Below are 14,193 nucleotides of genomic sequence, written 5' to 3'. Positions count from 1 at the left end.
GTCACTTAACTTCTGGGAGTTATAAAGAATATTAATTCCTTGTACGCGAATGGGCGAGACACAATTTGGCACTTGCCTTGTTTCCTTTAGTTGTTACACTCACAAGGATAGCTTGATTTCCAAACAATTCTTATGCCTTTTGAACAGAATGCGGCAATCTTTCTTGGAAGCAGCCTCCAAACGGCAACATATCCTTTCCTTTGAGGCAGAAGAAAGAAAGAAGATGAAGAGAATCACGGAAGAAACATTTTGTTTGGATAATAAGAGCTTCCTCTTCCCAGAGGACAATTACCAGGTGATCAGTCATGCCAAAAAGAAGACTCTTCATCTTCGTGAGATGCTGGTCAGAGAAAAGGCTGAGTCACATAGGTAAGGAAGACTTTTTCATTTCTAGAAGAGAGAGTGTGACAGTGAGGTAGAGTCTGTAAACTGTTAATAGCACTATGTAGCTGCCAACTTCAGGCTGTAGACAGATGATGCCATTAACACTCACTCAATCATCTGCAAAAGATTTGGTGCTGAACATCAGAACGACATGTTAATGCCTTCATAAGGAGGGTCAAACTGCAACAACATCACTTGTCTGCTGCCCTCATAGTTATCTGTTCTACCCATGACATTTAGGAGGGGTGTCAGTCACATTTAACATCCAGTGTATATTTCAGATCTGATAGTAAACTAAGAGCAAATTGTGTAATGTTGTGATGTGTGATATGGTTGTTATATGTTGCTTGAGGTACCTACTTATCAGTATGATTTTAATATGTGTGTAGAGTGATATTGTACCGGTAGTTTCATTTTACATGAACAATGTACACTGTATGTATATAACCAGTGTCATATCTTTGTCATTACTTGTTTTTTGTTTTGGGTTGTTTTGTTTTGTTTTTTTCTTTGGTCAGGTTTGAGGCTGTTCTGTCTAAACTACTTGATGAACCTCCTCAGGATTGCCAGGCTCTTTCACCAGACAGCAAGGAGATAACCCTGAAACTCAAGCTACCCGCTATGATAAAGGTAAGCAGCTGCATTTGCAGACTTATACTAATTTTCTGTAATAAGTATACACATTGTTTCTCCACATTCGTTCTTCAGTAATGATAGGCTCGTAAGCCAAGTTCTTTGCTTTTTAGCTTATCTGAGCTACTGCAGTTATTTGCCATCAGTCTTATGTTGTCCATCATCAGTCATGCAGTGTATGTCACACATAAACCTTTTCACATTTGTATCGTTTTGAAAATTGGGCTCTAGAAGTTGACCAAACTAAGCAGGAATCATCAATGAGGGGAGGGGATCATAGTTTGCATGAATGGTAGTGGTGCCCCTCACCAGAGGCCCAGGTAGCAGACCCAAATACCCCAGATTAAATCATTTTTTGTAATTTCTTAGAATTTATGTACATCTTGAAAACCCATGGTTGAATTTTGACGAATATTGCCAGGAATCATCAGTTCTGGAGGGGACTGTAGTTTATACATACAACAAAGTGCATGTATAGTGGTAAAAACTTTCATCTTTGTAAAAACAAGTGGCTAGGATTTCACCAAACTTTGCAGGAATCATCAGTTGGGGAAGGGGATCATAGTTTGTACAAAGGCTGGTTGTGCGCCCCTGAGAGGCCTCTGACCAGGGCCCAAATATATAAATTAGCAATTTTATTATCATTTTTTACAATTTATGTTCTTCTTGAATACACATGGCTTAATTTTGACAAAACTTGACAGGAATCATTTGGTAGGAGGCCTTAGTGTGTACATGTGGTTGTGCTGCCTGACAATGATTCTCTTTAGAATGTTTGGGCCATGAGGTCAAGGGTCAAGAGAAAATGCTAAAATTTCCACAATTTTTGTCCATATTTTGAAAATGGCTCAAGTACATGTATTGTTAGTAAAATTGGTGTATTACCAGATAGTAATTACTTGCCAATCATGTGAAACCATTTCCTCACATTGGCAAAATGTTGTGTAGACAAATTGAGAGAATAATGCGACATGGCAGAGGCATATCAGTCACCACAGTTACATTTCTGGTTCTGCTTTGTAGTTGTGCCAGTCATGCATGGTGTACTGTTCAGTGATTGCCATAAATGTCAGAGAACCTGTTTTTGGCCACCACCTGTCTATAATGGCCACTCTTTTATCTTTCTTACAGTCGTGTGAAATTTCTGTGTTTATGGGAATTCCCACACTTTTAAAACCATTTTCTCCCATTTTCTATAATTTCCTTTCGGCCTTTTTGACTCTCTTAGGGGAATAAAAAATGCAAGTCTAGTCATAGATTCTCGTACCATGCTTTTTGCAAAATGTAAACATATTTTGAGCTTATCATTCTCATATATGCAATGCCTGCAAGATTTTTCTTGAAACTTAATATATGCCATGAATTACCCAATAGACATTCTCTGGGAAGTTTTTTGCCAAAAGGTATAAGGTCAGAAAGGTCAAAGCTCAAGTGAAATAAATTTCACCTTTTCCTCCATATCTCGAAAGTGACTCAAGGGTCATAGAGTCAAAGGTCAAGGGTCAAAGACCATTCTAAAATGCAAAAATTTTACTAAAATACTGAAATTATACTTTTTCTCCACACCTTGAATATTACTCAATGCATAAAGTTAAAAAAGGGTCAAAGTCAAGTAAAAATCCTCAAATCCCCAGATGCACATGCACAAGTACCTGCACTCTTAAACAATATGTGGCCCTGCATCACAAAACCAAGAAAAAGACGCCAGATATGGATTTTTAATTGAGGGCAGATTCTGAACGAGCAGAATCTAAGCTTTAAAATGATGTATAACTCCATTCAAATGGACTCTCCTAACCTATCTAAATAATTGAAAGAAAGTACACACTCTGAAAAAGTGTGAAACTGAGAAAAGAGGCTCTGTGATAGGGTCTATACAAGCAATTAATCTATTACCAAACCACGCTAGCTGTGCTATGAATGGGACAAAACACAGGATGTAAACCACCGGTGCAACAACAATGAAGGGATTATCAGATTAAGCTGAAATTTTTGTTGCTTTTGTGATGCACTGTCACATATATAGCTAGTCTAGTTAAAGAAAAGTGAACATTCACCATATTTGTGACAAACCTGTCATTTTAGTATTTTGCCAATTATGTGAAACTTGTCATCACACATTGTCAAGACATTGTAATATGGACCTATTAGGAGAATTTGCATTATGGCATAGGCATAACAGTTGCCATAGTGACATTTCTAGTCTTCTCTATAATGGAATATGCAAATGGACACCATGCCCTCAGCTCTCAAAGCTTCCTCTCGCCCCAAGTTTTCTATTTTCTTGAGTAAGAATATGCAAGAATGCATGGAAAGTGAACTTGCAAAATTCAGGTGAGCGCTAGCCCCTCTGGTCTCTTTCTCTTTTCTTCTGCGTCCCTAGCCCTCCCCTGACTGTTGTTGTTGGGTGTAGTCCTTATATGTGATTTCCCTGCCTGTTTGTCATTTTGCCTCTGACAAAGATTCTGCTAGGATCGAAAGCTCAGGCCCCCCTTTTGACTCAAATTCAACCACTCATGAAATTGTCAGGAATTCCCAATTAACAACAAATTAGACTTGCTGAATATATGGCATATACAGTACTGAAAGTCCTCATATATCCTCCTTGCTTGATCTTTTTTTTTTTTGCAACCAAAGACAGCATCCAAAATGGCCACCATTTCTTGTTTTTTCACATAGCTTTTACAAGTAGGTACCAGTAGGTATCACCAATACTCACTTTTAATTTTTATGCCTCCACCACGAAGTGTCGCCATAGGCATTATTTTGGGGGTTATCCATCAGTTTGTCCTTCTGTCCTCGTCATCCGTCCATCCATCCTTTCATCCGTAATCAATTTTGTGGACAGCGTAGCTAAACAATGTTTAAGGTATCCTAATGAAACCTTGCATGTAAATGAGTGGGCAAAGTTGTGCCTATCAACTTTTGAGTGCATGTGCTTAAGGTCAAATGTCAAAAGATCAAGGTCAGCTGCTCAACAATTCACTCTTTCCCCCATATCTATGAAATGCCTGAAGGTATTTTCCTGAAACCTAGTGTATATATGTACTACCAAATAAAGATTCTCCGGAGAGAGTTTTGGGTCATGAGGTCAAAGGTCAAGTGATAATGTTACAATTTCATTTTTTATGCCTCCACCACGAAGTGGTGCTGGAGGCATTATGTTTTCGGGTTGTCCGTCCGTCCATCCGTCCTTCCGTCCGTCCGTAATGAATTTTGTGGACAAGGTAACTATCGAAACCTGTTGAGGTATCCTAATGAAACTTGGCATGTATGTGTATTAGGGGGTGAAGTTGTGCCTATCAACTTTTGGGTGCACATGCTCAAGGTCAAAGGTCAAAAGGTCATGGTCAAATACATAAAATATCACTATTTCCACCATATCTATTGAATGCCTGAAGATATTTTCTTGAAACTTAGTGTATACATGTATTACCCAATTAAGATTCTCTGGTGAAAGTTTGGGTTATGAGGTCAAAGGTCAAAAGGTCAGGATCAAATACATAAAATTTCACTATTTCCACCATATCTATTGAATGCCTGAAGAGATTTTCTTGAAACTTAGTGTATACATGTATTACCCAATTAAGATTCTCTGGTGAAAGTTCGGGTCATGAGGTCAAAGGTCAAAGGGTCAAGTAAAAATATTAAAACTTCTTTTTTTTCTCCGTACCTTGGAAAATTGTTCAAGGTATCTTCATGGAACATAGTATATACATGTACTGACTGGAAGTGATTATCTAGAGAATGTAGGGTTCATGGGGTCAAAGGTCAAGTGCAAGACTTCAAAATTTTACTATTACCCTCATATTTATGCAATGCCAGCAGGGTTATTTTTTTTACACTTGGTGTATGCGTGTGTAACCTAATAGAAATTCTCTGGAAAGTTTTTTTTTTCTCTTTTTGCCTCAATGGTCAAAAGGTCAAAGATCAAGTGAAAGTGCTGAACTAACTTTTTCCTCCATATCTCGGAAGTGGCTCAAGTTACCTTGAAACTTAGTACATATTATGCATGTTCTCCCTGAAAGTAATTATCTTATGAATTTTAGGGTCAAGGGCCAGATGAAAATGGTAACAATGTACTATTCAATTCAGAAATTGCACTTTTTCTCCACACCTGTACCTTGAAAATTACTCAATGCCTAAATGTATGAATGGGTCAAAGTCAAGTTAAAGTCCTAAGATACATGCTCTCCTATTCATCCAATTAAACCTACGTCAAGGAAGGTGAACATTCAACACATTTGTGACAAACTTGTCATTCCAATATTTTGCCAATTTTGTGAAAATCATGCATTATGGCGGAGGCATACCAGTCGCCAAAGCGACATTTCTAGTTTCTCCATATCTTGCAAAAGTTTTAAGGTATCCTCATGGAAATTGGTAATATGCATGCACTGACAGGCAGTGATTATCAGGAATTTGGTGGTCAGGGGCCAAAGGTCAGGGGTCAAATGTCAAGGTCAATTCAAAATTTCACTACTTCCCTCATATTTACACAATGCCTGCACGATTTTTCTTGAAACTTAATGTATACATGTATTACCCAATAGAGATTCTCAGGAAAGTTTCATACCAAAAGGTCAAAGGTCAGGTGAAAGTGGTACTCTCTTTAAAAAAATCAAGTGAAAATATTCACTATTGACGGAGTGAATACAAAAAAGAGTGAATTTTGAGTGAAAATGTTCATTTCACTCTAAATTCACTTTTTTGTATTCACTCCTTCAAGAGTGAATATTTTCACTCAATTTTTTTTAGAGAGTACATTTCACTTCTTCCTCCATATCTTGAAAGTGACTCAAGGTATCCTCATAAAACTTAGTGCATATTTATGTATGTTCTACCTGACAGTGATTCTCTTGGGAATTTTAGGGTCATAAGGTTAAAGGTCAATGGTCAAAGGCCACATGCTAAAATGCTAAAGTTTTACTACTTAATACTAAGGACGAGTCCCGAGTATACTTGGGAGGTGTCTATGGGAAATGTGTGTTGTAGCAAAATCAAACCGTCGTCAATGTTTTGAATAACACTTTTTGTCCATACCTTGAAAATTTTTCAATGCATAAACTTATAAAAAGGTCAGAATTCATGTAAAAATCCTCAAATCCCCAAATACCTGCACCCTTTGGACAATATAGCCATTCATCCAGTTAAATCTAGCTCAAGGAAAGTGAACATTCAAGACATTTGTGACAAATCTGTCATTTTGATATTTTGCCAATTATGTGCAACTGTTATCACACATTGTCAAGACATTGTGCTAAAAGACCTATTAGCAGAACCATGCATTCTGGCGGAGGCATATCAGTCGCCATAGTAACATTTCTAGTTATAAGTATGTTTTGAGAGAAGAGGATCAAACTACTTATTAAGGTATTTTGAAACAAAAAAGTACCACTATAACACTTGGGCCCTTCCTTAAATTCAAAATGGTTGCCTGAGCCAAAGGATCAAGTGAGCGATTGCAATCACTCATCGTCTGACATACTCTGTGCGTCATATGTTGTTCGTAAACATTTTACGTTTTCATCTTCTTCTTGAAAACCGCAAGACTGATTTTCACCAAACTTGGCAGGTAGCATCCTAACAGAATAGGATCTCAGTTTGTTCAAATGGGTACTATGCCACTCCCTGCCCACAGGCGAGCCCCAAACCCCTCAAATCCTAAAAAGTCTTCTTCTCTAGAAGCAGAAGGGATAGAGCAGAGCCAATGCTATGAGTAAGTAATTTATGACTGTAGTTTCAAGTTTGTTCATGACAGCTTCAGTGGTGCCCACCCCCATCCCCCCCCCCCAAATTACCTGTGGGGGTCAATATTGGGTCCTAAATTGTACATTTTTCATCTTCTTGAAAATGCAAGGTCAAAATTCTCACTAAACCTGGCAGATGTTATCACTAGGGTGATAGAATAGATATTTGTACAAATGGGTACTATTACCTGGTGGTCCCCAGAGCACAATGCCCCAGGGTGGGGGAGAGAAACAGACAGGTTAAGGAATCTTTACACATCTTCTTCTCTCAAACCTGATGCCATCTTGGATTGTGGATATGCCCATTGAGGATTTATGAGGACTTTCCATATTATCTTCTAGACATGTTCCTGGATCAATCCTGGAAAAAAAAAAAAAAAAAAGAAGCTCATTACCAAAAAAATTCATGTTAAAGCTAATACTCTTGGCCGATTTAATATTTATGGCAGGAAGTTAGGATTCATAATAGCCCACGTAAGCAATTTAGAATGGATTTGACTAGCTTCATGTATGCTGTATGCTTTGTAGTTTACATGGCATGCATGTGCCCAAGCGCCTGTTACATCGCGCGAATGAAGAGTGCTGCCAGGACTTGAATTATGAAGACCATGTGATATCCATATGGCGTGCTGCTGCTGCTGCATGTGCATCATCGCAATATAAAGCATTTGCAGTAATGGTACAATTCATGTGTGCACTTCAGCGGCGAATGCAGCCTTGATGCCATGCATGCTCTATGGCCACGGAGGATGGGGAAATATATGGGTTCTCAGCCCTATTTGATGTTAATGTTTTAAGAGATGGTTAATTGTAATAAAAAGTAAGAAAAAAAAAATACCACAGAAGCAATAATTTTGAAAAAGGCCCATTATTGTACATATTGTATATTACCCAAACCAAAGGAGGGTGTTTGAACATGCCTAAATACCTGTTACTCACTGAAAGGGCGATGTTTAAACAACCCAATCACCTCTCCCTCTGTATGCCCTTGATTCCTGCAGAAATTATAGGGCAACAGATATTTGGGAAGAGATTGTCAACACTGATATGGTTTACAAGTACATCCACATGTGCAAGAACTAGATAAAGCATATTTCAAGGAACATTTACATTATTGTAACTTTTATCAGTTGATAGTTCTCTGTCACTTTATGTGTACATGGAATCTCTTTTTGTTATCACATTACTGGCAATTTCTCTTCCAATTTATCAAAGTTGCATCCACTTTTTCATTGTCCAGGCATCAGAAGAGACCTCCAGTTCCACTGTGGCAGAGGAAAGCCTGTCTCTCTCAGAACAGGTTGACAGTCTGAAAGAGAGAATAGCATTGGAAAAGCAGGAAGCCTTGCTAACTGAAATAAGACTGAACACCCTCCTTGAACAGTGAAAGATGGAGCAAATATATGCAAGACTACTCTTTGCTTGGATGTGTTTAAGTTTTCAATTACATTATCATGTTGTACGAAAGCAATGCAGCAATTATTTGACTCACTCAATAATAAATAGCAGCAGATTGTTTGAGTGATTGTGTATGTATTATCAACGAGGACACCTTTGGTTTTCTTTGTAATTCATAAATGTGGAAACAGCGATTTCAAAGTATCAACATCACTTACTCACCAAACTACTTTGTATCTACTGTGAATGTATGACAATGTACCACTGTATGTAGGCCTAAATCAAATTAAGCTTTGATAGCTCATCTGAGTTCAAGAGAGTTGTTGCAATATGGTGAACCACAGCTTCCAAATTAGGGAATCTTTACAAATCTTTGTCTCTGGAAGTGATAGAGCTAAGTTTATGTTTTGAGTTAAGTAGATTGGTAACTGTAGTTATGCCTCCGCCATGAAGTGTCACCGGAGGCGTTATGTTTTCGGGTTGTCCATCCTTCCATCCGTCCTTCCATCCATAATCAATTTAGTGGACAGGGTACCTTAAAAACTGTTTGAGGTATCCTAATGAAACTTGGCATGTATATGTATGAGTGGGCGAGGTTGTGCTTATCAACTTTTGAGTGCACATGTTCAGGGTAAAAGGTCAAGGTCAAATGCTCAATGCTCACTATTTCCCCCATATCTATGCAATGCCTGAAGGTATTCTCTTGAAACTTAGTGTATACATGTACTACCCAATAAAGATTCTCTAGAGAGTTCTGGGCTATGAAGTCAGAGGTCAAGTGAGTATGTTAAAATTGCACTTTTTTCTCCATATCTTTGAAATGGTTTGAGGTATCTTCATGGAACTTGGTACATATACATGTACTGATGGGCTTATCTTGAGAATTCAGGGGTCAAGAGTCAAGATCAACTCCTCAAAATTTACTATTTCCCTCATATCCATGCAATGCCTGCAGGATTTTTCTTGAAACTTAGTGTATACACATATGACCCAATAGAGAGTTGCTTGGAAAGGTTGTGTCAAAAGGCCAAAAGTCAAATGTCAAAGGTCCTGGAAAATGCTAAATTTCAGTTCTTCCTCCAGAGCTCGAAAGTGGCTCAAGGTATCATCATGAAGTTTAGTATATATTTATGCATGTACTACCTGACAGCGATTTTCTTGGAAATCTTAGGGTTGTAGGGTCAAAAGTAAAGGGTCAAATGCCACATTAAACTGCTAAAATTTTACTATTTAATACTGAAATTACACTTTTTTCTCCATACCTTAGAAATTACTCAATTCATAAACTTATAAAAGGGTCAGAAGTCAAGTAAACATTCTCAAATCCCCAAATATCTGCTCTCTTAGACAATATAGCCATTCGTCCAAATAAATCTGGTTCAAGGAAAGTGAACAATGAACACATTTGTGGCAAGCATGTCATATTGATATTTTCCCAATTATGTGAAACTGTCATCACGCATTGTCAAGACGTACTATAGACCTATTGTGAGAACCACGCATTATGGCGGAGGCTTTCCAGTGGCCATAGCGACATTTCTAGTTTTTAGTTTATGATGGATTTGGGGGTATCTCCATGGAGGCCGAGACCAAATTATGACCCAATTTTACATTTTCAACTTCTTGAAAACACATGGCAAAGTTTTCACAAAACTTGGCAGTAAGCATCTGTAAGGTGATGGGATCTCAATTTGTTCAAATGGGCACCAGTGGGACCCAAAGCTATGAAATTAAGGAATTTTTACAAAAATCATCTCTAGAAACAGAAGTGATTGAGCTGAGTTAATGTTATGAGTAAGTAGATTGGGGACTTCAGTTTCAAGCTGGTTTTTGTCAGATTTTGGGTCCACCCATCCCCCACCCCAGGGCTGTGGAGGGGAAGTAGGACCAAATTTAAGCAAAATTTTAACGTTTTCATATTCTTGAAATCATATGGTCAAATTGCTTACTAGACTTTAATGGCACATACGAATGGACATCCCCTCTCCCCCGTGTCGTATGGAGGGGTGCCAAGTCCCCAAATTATTAAGGAATCTTTCAAAACCTTCTCTAGAACCAAAAGTTATAGAGCTGAGTTCATACTGCAAGAAAGCAGATTAGTGACTATAGTTTCAATTCTATTCATGTTGGATCCAGATGGAGGGGAGACGGGGCCAAATTGGTGGTCCCTGCTTCTCCACTTTCATATTTTTCTTGAAAATGCATGCTCAAATTTTCACTAAATTGGGCAGGTGTTAATCCTGTGGTGGTAAAATATATTGTGTGGAAATGAGCATCATGCCCCATTTGGAGGTCCCCTTTGGGCATTATGCCAGGAGATATAGATATAGATACAGATATGGATGATAGAGTTCAGTTAGTACTATAAGTAAAGTAGATTGGTGACGACTGTGGTTTCAATTTTTTTCATGGCAGATCTGATATGCCCCATGGGAGCCCAAGGGGGCAACAAACTGGGGCCCAGTTTTACATTCATGTTTTCTTGAAAATGCCTGGTCAGATTTTTACCAAACTTGGCAGGTATTATCGCCAGGCTAATAAGTTGACCAAATGGGTAACATTCCACACTTGTTGGTCTCTGAGGGACACAATGTTCCCAAGGGGTGATTTGGGGGGGGGGGGGGGTAGCCTTCAAATTAAGAAATCTTCACAAATTTTCTTCACTGGAACCAGAAGTTATCAGCTATGTTTGTGCTCTGAGTAAGTAGATTGGTGACTGTAGTTCAGTCAGGGTGCCAAAATGTGTGCCAGATTTTCGGCCTAACCTTGTTCGATCGTCCACCCAATGTATTTTTGCTGCTTTTACCCTATTTCGAGAGTGCTGAATCCAAAAATCCGAACTTCCTATATACAATATGTATTTCTGTATAAATGGTGAAAATTGAAGAGAAAATTATGGTTTTATCTACATTTGAGGGTGCTGAATCTGAATCTGCATGATACAATCTTGTATCCTCCAGCATTCTGAGGTATTCAAGATGTCCACCAAAAATTTGAATTTCACTATATTTCCTAATGAATGTTGGAAAATTGAAAAGATTTGATATTTTTAACCTATTTCAAAGGTGCTGCATCCAAATTTTGGTGATGCAACTCTTGCACTCCTGAGGATTTGACATATCTTAAATGACCACCAAAAATATAATTTTTGATATAAGTACAAGAAATAGTAGGAGTATAAGTAGGAGAACCAAATTGGACCTCATTTTCACATTTTCATTGTCTTCTTGAAAACACATAGTTAAATTTGTCACCAAATTTGGCAGATGGTATGTATGCAAATTTGGCAGATGGTATGTATGTGTATACACATTGGCACCATGCCCCACTTTTGAGTCTTTAGGAGTCACAGAACCACAAAATTACAATGTCCTTTTTTTATTCTTCTTGTATAAAACTAGAAATTGTAGAGTTCAAATATGTATGTTCATTTGTCAGTGCATTTTCAAGTTTGTTCATGATAGATGGATCCACCTATGTGCATATTTTGGTGGGGGGGGGGGGGAATGGGATGAAAGTGGGGACATATCAATCTTTTTGAAAACACATTGTCAAATTTGTCACTAACCATGGCAGGCATTATCACTATTGGTAACTAAGAGACCTGTTTTCACATTTATATCTTAAAATATTTGATAATCTGTTGCCAAGTTTTTTATGAAATGTCCGTTTTTATATGCTATCACACTAGCAATAATATCTGCCAAGTTTGTAGAAAAATTTACCAGGAATTCTTGCCAGTGATATATGATATACAAATTGACAACATGCCCTCCTGGGCCCCCAAAGCTTTCTATGTTCTTCTAAGGTAATGATCTCCAAGAATGTGTGGAAGGTGAACTTGCAATACTCATGTGAGTGCTAAACCCTTGGGTCTCTTTTTTTATTAAGTCATGGTTAGATTTCATCCATACTTGGCAGGAATCATTCTTGGAGATGGAAATGCAAAGTGCTTTGAGTGACCCAAAAGTATCAAATTATCAAAGAAGAGATCGAGATTCACAGAACTTAGCAGGAATTTTCTCAGGGGTAAGGAATGCAAAATTCAAATGTTGATGTGGTCTTCATGTTGATCTGGAAGGGGGACCAAAATGCTCATAAGTGTTTGAATTTTAAAGTTCTCTTTTAGCTCCAAAAGTAAAACAACCCAGTCATATAGCATGTTAATACTCATAGAGGTGAAGAATAAAAGTTGTTCATGTCACTGGCAGTTGTAGCTGGATTGGTATGGGGGGGGGGGTAAAAGGTTTTAATTGAACCCACTTTTCAAATTAATATTTCATCTTCTTGTCTTCATTTATGATCAGAATTTCACCAAACTTGACTTGAATAGTTTTTTGTTTGTTAGTTGTTGTTGTTTGTTTGTTTGTTTTTTGAAGATCAGCAATCCTTATAAAGTTGTTCAAATTTCAAAATGTGGCAACAGTGGGTACCCAGGTTTAGGGCGGTAGTATAAGATGTGTGTGCATTACAAACTTTTTTTTTAATCAGGAGTCATGCAGCCAAGTGAGGAGAGGACAAATTGTTCAGCTTCTATATGTATTCATCTTCAGGGGGAAAAAAACACCTGTATGTTAATAAGTGTTTGGAAGCGATCACCCTCCAATGTACGGATAGACAAACCAATTTGAAATGTATGTGAGTTCCATATTTTGGCCTGAAGCCTTTAACTAAAAAAAGATCCACAGCACTGATGGTAAATAACATCTCTACAGCAAGATACCCTTTGCTTGTGTTATCGTTGACAGATCTATGCAGTTAAAAGAAACAGTTTTCATGGCAGTTGTAACATGGCCCCATAAACCTGTTGAGGATGAGTCCTGAGTATACTCAGGCAAGTGTCTGGGAAATGTGTATTGTAGCAAAGTCAGTCAGTCCTCAATGGGTAATCATGTCACTATTTTTTTCCAAATGCATTCTCATTAGATTGGGCAGAAATAACCATTAGAGGTACGAAATGCAGAGTTTTCAAAGTACATGCCGTCCAAATGGTGGTGCATTGAGGCAAGGATTACTAAGAACTGTTACATTGTAATTTTCAGTCATCATCTCTATCCGTATACTTGTATTTCATTGCTTGTAAAACTCTATCCGTATACTTGTATTTCATTGCTTGTAAAACTCTTGCAGGTGAAAAAAATGATACGGTCAACCTGGTTTGTGGTGATGCAATATTAAAAATTCCCTAATTTTAGATCCTTATGAAACTGTGTATGTCAACTTTTTTTAAGTAAACAAAAAATTGCCTTTGTGTACATTCTTCATCTCAAATGTGGAAGTCCTCGGTTATTTATTTAGAGGGCGCAACAGCAATCTCGGAAAGGTTTTTCACCGCTGCAAAACTTTGCCCAAAATTCCGGATTTGACCGCACCCGGCGACATCGTTATTGTTATCACTGCTTTGGCGAGTGTCTCAACATTTTAACCCGTTGTTGAACTTGATATGTTATCGGTTGATATTTAAGAAAATACCGGCAGAACATTCCGTATTTTCTTACTCGGAAATTACAACGACCATAACGGGTGCTCAAGGTGACGACCCGCTGACCCACCCCATTAGCCGATCGCCGTTAGCCCCCTACCTTTCCAGCTGCTACCATATCAAAGGTTTTAGTGGTTCCACTTAGCTGACCACTTGATCAAGCTTCACAAGTGCACAATGGGCCGCAAAGGTATAATGCATTCCGTCGTCCTGCTGCTAATCATCTACATAGCTCAGACTGAGGCTTTCACTCGCTTAGCCATCCCACAGTATGCGAGGAATGAATGGCAACAAAGGAACAATGAGCTGAAGGAACTCATAGCACCTATTCATCGTGACCTAAATCACCGCATCTTGACCCCCAACCAAGGAGGCCGCCAACTCTTTCAGCCATACCGTCTTCGGCTACTTCGCTTCACAGCCCGACTTCGTCCAAGAAAACAACTCCCAAGCATACGTCGAACATGAACCGAAAACTCTAGCTGACGCGCAAAAAAAAAACATTCTCCGTCGAAAAGCATTTAGCAAGGAAAGCGCTGAGGACAG

General features: G+C 38.4%; 1 protein-coding gene across 1 annotated transcript in view; it reads left to right on the top strand.

Annotated features, from left to right (window-relative positions):
* Positions 1-10,773, top strand: part of LOC140239591 (germinal-center associated nuclear protein-like) — an 88,881-nt gene extending 78,108 nt beyond the window's left edge. The window contains exons 28-30 of the mRNA XM_072319421.1: positions 148-369; positions 903-1,014; positions 8,008-10,773. Of these exons, the coding sequence (XP_072175522.1) occupies positions 148-369; positions 903-1,014; positions 8,008-8,154 (481 nt within the window). The 3' untranslated portion in view covers positions 8,155-10,773. The remainder of the gene's footprint in view (positions 1-147; positions 370-902; positions 1,015-8,007) is intronic.
* The last annotated feature ends 3,420 nt before the right edge of the window (positions 10,774-14,193 follow it).

The sequence above is a fragment of the Diadema setosum genome, chromosome 16 (assembly GCF_964275005.1).
Source record: "Diadema setosum chromosome 16, eeDiaSeto1, whole genome shotgun sequence".
In the NCBI taxonomy this organism is placed as follows: Eukaryota; Metazoa; Echinodermata; class Echinoidea; order Diadematoida; family Diadematidae; genus Diadema; species Diadema setosum.
Note: the sequence above shows the minus strand (reverse complement) of the source record. Positions and strands in the feature narration are given on the sequence as shown.